The 11,868-nt window shown below is 36.6% G+C and overlaps 1 protein-coding gene across 1 annotated transcript; it reads right to left on the reverse strand.

Annotated features, from left to right (window-relative positions):
* Positions 1 to 3,422: 3,422 nt before the first annotated feature.
* Positions 3,423 to 6,798, reverse strand: LOC132050637 (receptor-like protein kinase ANXUR1). The gene has a single exon (XM_059441991.1). The coding sequence runs from the start codon at positions 6,285 to 6,287 to the stop codon at positions 3,624 to 3,626; it is 2,664 nt and encodes an 887-aa protein (XP_059297974.1). The 5' UTR covers positions 6,288 to 6,798; the 3' UTR covers positions 3,423 to 3,623.
* Positions 6,799 to 11,868: the final 5,070 nt, after the last annotated feature.

Below are 11,868 nucleotides of genomic sequence, written 5' to 3' on the forward strand. Positions count from 1 at the left end.
AGACCACAACTCAACTTTCTTTAACTTAGGAATGATATTTTCAATGAGATCACATTTGATGAGAAAATGTTACTCCAGTTAATTGCCTTTGAAATATTCCTATGTCCTAAGTGATGGTTTTTATAACGTGTTTTCTCATTTTGACGACTAACTTGAGCTGCATGATTTTCACATAGATCTTCCAATTTCCTTTGTTTTCCCTCCTCCTTGTTGGAACTGATGATGTATTTACTTCAGAGGTTAAGGTACCGATAGCTATATGAGGAGCAGAGGTTAAGGTACCGATAGCTATATAAGGAGCTGAGATAGTAAAATGACATCTCCTCCTAAGCAACTTGAAGAAATTTTGTCATCAAATCCTAAGGCACACAAACATTACTTAATTAGAGCCAACCTATCATTTATAAGGGTTCAAGTTGAGTAGGACCAAGACAGAGTATTTGGAGGGCAAGTTCAGTGATATAGTGCATGAGGCGGATGTTGAAGTGAAGCTTGACACCCAGGTTATACAGAAGAAAGATAGTTTTAAGTATCTTGGTTCTATTATATAAGGAAATGGGGACATTGATGATGACGTCACACACCGTATTGGTGCAGGATGGATGAAATGGAGGCTTGCCTCCGGAGTGTTGTGTGACAAGAAGGTGCCACCAAAACTTAAAGACAAGTTCTACAAAGTGGTGGTTAGACCAACAATGTTGTATGGGGCAAGAGTGTTGGAAGATGAAAGTGGCCAAGAAATCTCATGTGTCAAGATGAAAGTAGGAATGGAAATGAGAATGCTGCGATGGACGTGTGGGCACACCAAGAGCAATAGGATTAGGAGTGAAGTCATCCGAGACAAGGTTGGAGTAGCCTCAGTGGACGACAAGATGCGGGAAGCGAGGCTGAGATGGTTTGGGCATGTGATGCGGAGAGATGCAAATGCTCTAGTGCGGAGGTGCGAGAGGCTGGCTAGGGACGGTTTCAAAAGAGGTAGAGGTAGGCCGAAGAAGTATTGGGGAGAGGTGATTAAACAGGACATGGCGCATTTCCTACTTACCGAGGACATGACCTTAGATAGGAGGGCATGGAGGACCCATATTAGGGTAGAAGGCTAGTAGGTAGTCACGTTTATCCTTTCTTAGGAGTAGTTTTATTGCTCTATAGTTTCTTGTCTTTTGATTTCTGCGAGTATCTGTTGGTTTATAATGGCTTATTTACTTTCATTGTTTTCATTTTCATAATTGCTTTGATTTGTTTGCCCGTATCTGACCTTTCATGCCTTTTCTTGAGCCGAGGGTCTTCCGGAAACAGCCTCCCTACCTAAGGTGCAGTGGTGAGGTCTCACAGACACTCTACCCTCCCTGCATTTCACGTTGTGGGAATTCACTGGGTATGTTGTTGTTGTTGTATCATTTATAAAGATGTCTTTATTTGGAAAGCCTTCTTTGTGCAATATGCCTCGCGCATTAGTTGGCTGGCAGTATATAGAAATTGACTGTCTTTTGTGATCACTCGAGGATCCAAGTACCTATCATAAGGTAACAAGATGCATTACAACTACGGTACTTGCATCTATTTTTTTAAGGAAAGCTGGAATTTTAACCGGTGGTTCGGTTTTAGGTTCAACAGAATCAGGATGGTGGAAATCACGCTCATCTATGGCATTGTGGTTCTCCACATCAAGCTTGGTTTGGTTGTGCGTCAGCCTTTGAATCAGGTTTCTCATCATCTCTTGCTTCTTTTCTTAATGTTCCATTTTCTTAACAGATTTGACTCCTCTTTACTTCCCCGGTAACTCAACTGCTACTAACAGTGCCATACTCATTTTCCAAGCTGGGAATGCTTTCTGGTGTTTTATTTAAACTCTTCTACGGCTTAATGGATAGTTGGATCGCTAACCTAAATGAGTGCAAAACCAGAAAAGAAAGAGAAGAAGTCGATTTTTGCAACCACGTCATTCAGGTTTCTCCCATTGACCACCTCATAAACATGAGCGTTGCATCACTGAAAAATCTTTCTTGCTCTGAAGGGGTCTATATTTTAACTTTATATTTAAAAAAAAATTAACCTCATCAAAACACACTGACAAGGTATAGGTTAATAGATGCCATGTTTTCCAAAGAAAATTACTAATACTAAGTTTATGTAAGGGGCAGGACAAGTGTATGAATCCATTTCTCACTTGGCATTCTGAATTTCCTGTAGTAATTGAACGCATATATTTTTATGTCATTTAGGTGCACAGCGGTGCAAAACTCTTGACGAGTTGCTTGAGAAACATTGGAAGAACATGAGGTTGGTTTTCAACTGCACTTTATGGTTTCTGGTGCTTGAAATTTGACTTCCATCAATTTCTTGAAACCAGCAAAGGGAAGTGATTCATACAAGTATACAACCATGCATCCTTCATGCCCAATAGATCATAATTGGCATGTGTTTAATCTTGTGAGGTCGTTTCTTGGTTCAGGCTTAGTGCCGCTTTAAACTGTTGTTTTCCCTAACTTTAAAAACTGTTCTGTAAAAGTGGATATTAGCCTATATTATTTTCATTAATCTATACAACCAATTATTTTCCATATTGGAAAGGCTTTGACTTGTGTTACATTGAAGTTCTTTACTGTTTGTCACAAGAAACGATGTTACATGCTTTATCCTTATTGTTGTTTGGCTGTTCATGCTGCGTGGCTCCCTAATTCATCTATGAGTTAGCTTGAATTTTCACTATCCAGCTGAACATGAACAATGAACCGTATATATCGAGCGAAAGTTCCTCCAATTTTGAAGAATTTAATTTGCCAGTCATTTGAATAACTATCTTCAGTTTTCCATTTAAATCTTGTACATAGCGACTTAAATCTTATGTTACTGGCTTTTCCTGTACCTAACTTATGTACATTCATTTAGATTTAGCACGTTTTTCTGAATGGAGCTTAAAAATCAAACAATTGTGCGGCAAGGCTTTTTCCAATCCGTCCCTTAATTCATCTTAATGCTTGGGCCCTCATATTCTGTTCGTAGAGCGGTATACCAATAAAAAGAAGCAACTATTTAAGCAAACCTTGTTATTGTTATTCTTTCTTATGCATAGTAGGATTATGAAAATCTATGAGATGCAACAGGATGTATTGTATGTGTCAATAACCACTTAGCTAATAAGCCTGTGGAGACTGAGGACATTCCACAAGCTGTATTTCCGAATACTGTATTTGAGTCAATTATTCGAATCACTTTAAATTAGCTTATCTTATAAGATCGATGGCAGGCTGGTTCGGAAGGGGTGATTTGCAGAGAAAAGAATAGCAGATAGAGTTAGAGCAAAAGAGAGGATCACTACGAATTAGGTTAGCACTATGCTTGATGAACTTTTGCGCTGGTTCATGTTAAGCATTTAATTCAGTTAGAAATAGAAATAACGTGCAATCTGAAAAACCCTCATCTAAAGATCAACTTCTCGGACCACATAGTTTGTACAATATATTTTTGTTCTTTTTATTAGTATATTATATGATTACATATACAACTTTACAAATACATAAATGTGACACAAAGGAATCAACCACGCGCTAGCTATACTCCTTATATATAGTTGATTAATAATATATAGTGAAATTGTACAGTTTTATATACTAATATTGCTATTACCTTCCTGTGGGATTCACAATCTGGGAAAAGACATCATCTGTGTTACTATCAGCATTTTCACTTTCAAGGCTCAAAGTGCTTCTATGCATAGCTATCAAACTGTTTTGATCAGCATTGTCATGATCCACCTGATTAGTTGCCTCAGAAGGTGATAAAACACCATCTGGATTTTCCTGTAACTGAAGGGCATATTCAAGATTCCATAGCACATCGCCCATGGACGGACGATCTATACCACTATCAGCTAAGCATTTCTCTGCTGTTTCTGCAAATTTTTTCAAGCATTCAGGATTGATCTTTCCTTTCAAATGTGGATCAATAATATCTTCTAAATGACCTTTCCTTTGACAAACTAATGCCCAATCCGCAAGGCTAACTTGTTCTTTCGGAAGGTTTGGATTAAGTGCTGGCCTTGCACACAATACTTCAAACAAGACAACCCCATATGAGTACACATCTGATTTTTCAGTCAATTGTTGTCTTCTAAAGTATTCGGGATCCAAATAACCGAAGCTACCCTTTACAACTGTTGTAACATGCCCTTGGTTCATGTTTGGGCCAGTTTTTGAAAGTCCAAAATCTGAAACCTTAGCGACCCACTTGTCATTTAACAAAATGTTTGTACTTTTCACATCCCTATGAATAATGGTGTATTTAGCTCCTGTGTGAAGGTAATGAAGTCCTCTGGCTGCCCCAATGCAAATCTCCAACCTCTGCTTCCAAGATAGTATAGTTTTGTTACCTTTATAAAGATGTTCCCTCAACGTTCCGTGTGCCATGTGGTCGTAAACAAGGACCATTTCATTATTTTCTTCACAAAACCCGATCAAGGACACTAAATGGCGATGCCTTAGCTTTGAAAGCATCTCGATTTCAGTTTGAAATTCGTTGACACCTTGTTCGGACGACGGGTTTGATCTTTTGATTGCAACTTTCGTGTCTCCGTCGATAACTCCTTTGTACACCTTTCCAAATCCACCAACTCCAATAACATATGATTCGTCGAAGTTTTTAGTAGCTTGTTTGATCTCCGCAAGTGAAAAGTATCGACAGTTAGAAGCAGCATCTGATGAAATGGTCGTGCTACCACCACCAACACTTCTTCCGGAAGCTGATTTGGTACCGGAAGAATGAGATTTGGAACTCCCATATATCGGTAGCCAACTAGTCGTGCCTGATTCAACTCCCATAGTTCTCCTTTTCCTCTTCAAAGCAACAATGACCAAAACAGCAGCTACACCAAATGCAGCAACTCCACCAGCAGCAGCAGTGCCTATAACAGTAGTACTATGTGATTTGTCCTTATCAGAAAATGCACGCGGAGCTTCTTCTTCTTTACTCTGTTCGTCCTGATATTTCTTCATTAAATCTGACATTGTAGGATTCTGGCCTGCCAAGCTTTTGTTTCCACCGTTGATCTTAAATATCTCTAATCCATTTACAATAGCATTAGCTAAAGCAGCATTATCTCCTGATGGATGCACTGCTATCCAAAGCTGATCATCTCCATTTTTATCATCAACATGAGTCACATAATCTTTTACTAACGGAACTGCCATTTTCCCATGTTGCATTGCAACTAAGTCGACTTGGCTTTCTGCAATTTGTCCGTTGATATATACATTAAAGACCAACGAATTGATCTTCGTGGAATCGACAATGAAATCGCACCAGTGAAACCTCACGAGATATGTAAAGTTTGCATCAACATTAAAAACCCAAGTAAGGTTGTAATTCACGTTGACATTCGATTCGAAACCCATCGATCTACAACTCTCGTACACTGAAATCGGTGCAACATACGATGGCAAGGCATCGTAATTGATTGTCATGTTATTGCTCATAGCAATGCCAACAGCTGAGCCGCCATATAAGTAGGGAGTATCTTCATACCAACTCCGCATCAACCCGCCTGAATCATTTTTCGGAGGAATATATTGTCCACCAACATTGACCCTATACATCAACTCCATATTATTTTCCTTTACAGATATAGTTTGCTGAGAAACAACACCATTATCTCCATTATCACTAGCTTCTTCATCAGTATTGAACCCAGCCATCACAGGATCAGGCCCGTAAAATAAATCAGGTGAGGTGATCATTTCGATTCCATTGATGAACGCGAGTGACGAATTATCAAAAGGCTTAATTTTGATCTCCAAAGTTGGAGAATCCATAGGAGCCAAGAGGTATTCTTTAATAATGTAATTTTGTGACCATGCTTGTGCAGTTATAAAGGCACTGAAATTATTCAACAATGTAACTTTACCAGCGGAAACAGAGATATATGAATTGGAAACATTTAAATTAGGATAAGTTGTTGGGTAAAAATGAAGCCTGAGTAAAATATGAGCTGATTGGTTTTTAACAGGAAGGTTATATGAAGATTCTGAATGAAAAAATCTTGCATTTATATATGGTACAACAGATGGAACAGAAGGGTCATGAGATTGAGGTTGTGTCGGGACTGATTTATCACCTGATACGAGGTACTTGGTATCCGATTCCCATTTTCTCTCATCTTCATCTGTTCCACCATTTTGAGAACCACATGCTAAGAACAATGAGTTTTGATCATCTGTTGCAGCATGCAGCGAGCGCGAAACTGAAGAAAGGCATATGAATAGTAGCAAAATGCGGATTTTTGTTAACAACATGGTGCTAACAAAAAGAAAAAGGCGTACAGGAAAACAATGTTTTCTGTACGCCTTGAGGCAATGAAATTTGAAGTTTTTTTTCTTTCTAAACGAGAGATTCTTTTGTGTTTGATTTATGACGAAGACCAGATCATTTCTTGCCTTCTAGGCATCCATTGTTGAAAGGGTTTAAGCTTTATCAATTAGGATGCCTGGGAATAAACCAACAAATTAAAAAACTGTTGAAATGTTTTCACATTCTTCAATTTTCTTCTTTTGTTTACCTTTTTTTGCTTTCATTGAACACACACCAATCGTTGTTATAATTGGAGGTTATGAATGAATGGTTAAGAGTGAAAATTGTAACGCAAGCGTAATGTTATTCATTTGGTTCCTAAGCTAATGAGATTTATTTTTTTATAAGAAATGGTTCTTTGAAAATCTATGGAGTGAATTTGCCGAACCAGTTATAAGTTTTTTTGAAATAAAACCATAGGTTTGGTTATAAATTTATCTTTGTACCAAATAATTAGGATAGATTTTTTTTTTTTTCATAAAAATAACGAACCGAAACGAATTCATTTATATATAGTAATATTTTTTAGACACAATACATAACCAGACCCTCAAATTTGACATCAGCTGATAAGTATGCCCTCCAACTTTGAGTGTGCAAAAATAGGCACCTCAACTTGTCTCCACTTTGTCTGCTGAACACTCGAACTAATAAAATGAACATCTAGACACCTCTAAAGTTTATGTGCCAATGAAGTCGACTCGGATAGAAATGGATACAAGTAACACTCAGACCTACTCTATTACTGTTGAACTAAATTGGTACGGTTCCGATTATTTTCAGCACTAAACCACTAAAATATGTTTCCTGCTCAATTTGTTTGCCCTTTCCACTATATATGTTTGTGATATTTGAGTCAAAGATCAAGTCTGCAAAATTTTCAAAAAATCGAGAGATCCACATGTTAGTTCTTCTCCAAATTTTATGTTTTTCGGAAAGAGATAATGATCAAAAGTACACATGAAATATCAAATTTTGCGAGTTTTCTATCCGAACTATCAAGTGATTGTATTTTCTATATGAACTATCACCAACTATTTATTAAAACACCTTGAAGCTCTAGACCAAGTGTTTGAATACAATCGCCAAAAGCACGACAACTTGATTTGCCCGTAAAATTTCATCCATATGGCAGCTCACTCATTAATTTCGAGGTGTATTATGATAAATAGTTGGTGATAATTTAGGTAGGAAACATAAACACCTCAACTATAATTCAGATAGAAAACTCGTAAAAAAAGTAGTACTTCAAGTGTATTTTTGACCATTATCTTTTTTTGAAAAGCAAATTTTCATTTAGCAACCCTAGTCATCGCAGATAGAACAATAGTTATTCTTGGTAAAAAATGAATTGAGAGCGCACAAATTGCAACCTCTGCCTTGTAAATAAAAATTATGCTTGAGCATCGCTCTTATATTTAAGCTCTTACGGTAAAAATTATACTCAATGAATATGTAATACTCTTACAATCCCGAGATAATTAATTTCGGGATTAGTTATACCATCATTTTATCCCAACCAAATGTGGGATAAATTCATCTCAAATATAATCTCGGGATTATTTATCCTTATTCTTTGTACCAAACGAGTCCTTAGGGTGTGTTTCGTAGGAATTTCTCATGTTCGTTTGGTTAAAAAATTTGAAAAAACATTTTCTTTAAGAAAATAAGTTCCTTAAAAATAGGAAAAATGACTTCCTTAATCAAAGTAGGAAAAACAAGTTCACAATTGATATTTTACCGACCATCCTACTACCACCAAACCCCAACAACTCCCACAACCCCACGCACCTTTCCCACCCACCCCCCCCCACCCCCTGCCAAAAAAAAAATTAAAAGTTTTATATTTTTTTTGGGTTTTGAACAACCTCCCCCCCCCCCGGCCTCCTTTCTTAATTTTTTTTTAATTTGGTTTTTTACACCACCCTCTCCAAAAAAAAAAGTTTGGAAATTTTTCTTTTTTTCTTTTAGTTTTCTGCGACTCCTTCCCCCTCCCGAATTTTCTATATTTATTTTACCTTTATAAAAAATGAAAAGTTCGCATGGTTAAATTTGGTGTGGAGTGGATAAGAAAAAATTTCCCCTTTTTTTTATAAAAGTTAAATAAAATATATGAAATAGAAAATTTGGGAGTGGGTGGGTGGGTGTGGGGGTGGGAGTGGTATGGGGTGGCGGGGTTGGGGTGGGGTTGGTGGAGCATGACTGGTATTTTTCGAAAAATATTTTCAACCAACCAACTGAACATGAGAAAATAAGTAGTAAGAAATTCACTTATTTTTCACTACCCAATCGAACATGAGAAAATAAGTAGAAATTCACTTATTTTCCAAGAACACATTTTGCAGAAAAAACATTTTCCTCCATATCGAACACACCCTTAGTCTTATATTAGAAGTTGATAGTATTACTCCCTCCAGATAAAAAAGAGTGTCCACTTAGTTTTTTTTTTTTGGATCAAAAAGAGCGTGCACTTATCAAATTATCTTATTTTCCAAATTTATCCATATTAAGTGTTATGTGATCAAATCACAATACTTATTTAATTAGGGGCAGCTTAATCTAATTACTTTTTTTTTTCTAAGAGTTCGTATTTTCTTAGGGTGCATTATATTTTTTTTCCTAGGAGTTCGCAAGCCAAAATTATGGAACTATGGATCAAGAAGCGTTAATTGAGAAGCTAGGTCTCACAATTAAGCTTGAAACTTGAAAAGGAGGTCAGCAAACTTAACCTCGCAAATTATTCTATTCAAATTGTGTTATCCGTTGTTTTACTTTTACCTAGCTATACCTTTTTTGATCTGCACAAAGTACATAACGTTATACTTTTAGAGATAATGATAAAAAACAAACTATCACTTTTTTGCGAGTTTCACGTCCAAACGATTAGCTGTTCATTTTTCCTAATTGAACTATTATAGACAACTAATTAAGAGTTCAGGTAGGAAAAGGGAACAATTGACAGTTGGCCTAATCAGCTTCGAGGTGTGTTTCAATACATAGATGGTAATAGTTCAGATACGAAAAGAAAACAACTAATAGTTGGGGTATGAAACTGGCGAAAAAGTGATAGTTAGGTGTTTATTTACCACTAACTCTTAATTTTACTTGCTTCCGATAGACCATCGGCTCAAGGAAAAACAATTCAAAGTAGTTTGCAAATAGAAGAAACGAAAGTGAAGAAGCCATGGGAAAATATCATAGAAAGCATAATAAAGCATTCTTACCAGTACTTATAACAAAATAATACGATAATCGAAGTACAAAAACAACAAATAGCAACAGATATTGAATGGTAAAAACCTACAGACGTAATGCTATGACATACTAGTATGGGAGGATAAGCGACACAACACTATACTGCCTACTAACCGTCTACCCTAATTCGCGCCCTCCACAGCCTCCTAATTATAAATGGAACTTAGAAACAAATGAAAGACAATAAATTATAAATGGTTACTAAGTGTTTTTGCTAGAGTCAGTCGACGTTTTCAAAGAAGTGTAAAATGTGAGCTTCTCGTCAAGCCTTTTTTTAATTTTTTTTTTAGGATGATGGCCTGAACTTGACGATATAAAGTTAACCTTGTCAACATTTAAGTAAAGAAAGAGGTTTTATTTTGTTTTTTGGTAACAAAGACTTGTTGACTTAATAGACTAGAGTTTATGACAAGCTATGATTTGTCTAGGATACATAGTACCTAAACAATCATTTTCAAAACAGGAAACTACATAATTAGGGGGTACAATATGTAGCATTAACCTATCAAAAACATCAAGATTGCTTCCAAACTTAGCAAGATCATCCGCTATTTCCTTCCCTATAGATATCCTCCAAACTTGGATTGCTTGCTTCAGGCATTAGTGACATGCAATCGTCAATACTATGGGAACAGAAGTTATTATCATTAGCAAACATAGAAGTAATCTCCTTGGGCTTGCAATCAGTCTCCACTTTGATAGGGAGGAGATCACGTATTATTGCCAATTGTAAACCTGTTTTAAGAGCTAGGATTTCAGCATAGATGTTAGTTAATACTCTATTACTCTAGATGTTTTAAAATTAATAGATTGTCCTGACTAATTAGAGAAGTTATTAAGTGTGTCAATAATGGACTCACAATCATCTTTAGTAGCTTCTCCCATTAGAATTAGACCGTCCGCAAAGAAGAAGGTTTGACACTGGAGGACCTTTCTAGATACAGTGATTGGGATCCATCTTTTACAGTCTACCTCATGGTGAATAAGCCTTGAGAGTATTTCCATACAAATGATAAGTAAGTATGGAGATCAGGGGTCACCTTGTTTAATTCCTCTTGTTGGTTTAAAAATTTCTGAACTAGATCCATTGATAAGTGCAGAAGAGGAGGTGTAGCTAGGTGAATTTTGAATCCCTTTGAGTCTATTAGTCTATATTTTCGTTTTGTGAAAGATATTGCCGAAGGAGTTAATATTCCATTCTATGGCATTTTTAGTGAAATTTTTTATGGCGGAGGATATAGTTTCTTGATTATGGCATGTTTCTTTGACTAGAAATCTAAAAGAAGGGTGTATTAACCACATAGATTCTACTTTAAAAGCACTATTTTCCTCAGAAATGCGTTTCTTAAGGTTTACCTTAATTGAACAATGTCCCGAGTATGTTCTAGTAAGGTGAACAATATTTGCTTCCGGAAAATTATCAATCCATTCTTGATTAGCTAGATTACGATCTAGTACTTCAAGTATTAGGCTTTTCTTTTTCTTTCTTTTATTAGTCCAAGTAAACCTACTACCCCTATAACCTAAATCCATCATATTACAGTGATCCATACATTCTAAAAATTTAGTTATTCTATGGTTATTTGCAGGTAGTCCACCAAACTTCTCAGATGCCCTAGTTACTCCATTGAAGTCCCCACAAATTAACTGAGGTCCTTTGAAATTTTCAGCTATTGTTTTAAGATTATTCCAAAGTATTAGTCGATCATTTAATATAGTACTAGCATAAACAATGGAGAGCCACGGTGAATCTAAATGCTTTACACGAACCATTGCACGAATTTCCTGTCCAGTAGTGCCGATTTGATTTACTTCAATTTCTCCATTATTCCAGACTGTTACGATCCCTCCTGAGTTACCCTGAGCCCAACCAGTATCATATTTTGAAAGCCAAAGTCGTTCGCGATCTGAGCATTGTCTGTTAATTAAAATCGAACATGGATTTGAAATTCCTTCTAAAGTCTCCATTGGCAGCCCCACCGACATTCCACATTGCGAAATTTATAATCCTGTTTTTGTTGTTTGGGTTCTCCTCCAGTTCATTCTCCCCCATTGGGTTCTCCAGGGCTTCGTTGAGGATCGGCACTAGAACTGCTAAGTGAACCTCGAAAGTTGTATTCCCTTGCGAATATTCGGAGAGCATTGCTTCAAATGAATAATGAAATAAATCCAAACCATTAATTGTTATATGTACACATGGAAAATATCATTACATCAAAGACTCCATTGAGGAGTAATGGACGAAAGGTTACTGGAGGGGATCCAATCCCA

This window comes from Lycium ferocissimum, chromosome 3, assembly GCF_029784015.1.
Source record: "Lycium ferocissimum isolate CSIRO_LF1 chromosome 3, AGI_CSIRO_Lferr_CH_V1, whole genome shotgun sequence".
NCBI lineage: Eukaryota > Viridiplantae > Streptophyta > Magnoliopsida > Solanales > Solanaceae > Lycium > Lycium ferocissimum.

Bases quoted from the DNA above. Each gene is read 5' to 3' on its own strand.
- LOC132050637 (XM_059441991.1), bottom strand. From the start codon at position 6,287: ATGTTGTTAACAAAAATCCGCATTTTGCTACTATTCATATGCCTTTCT.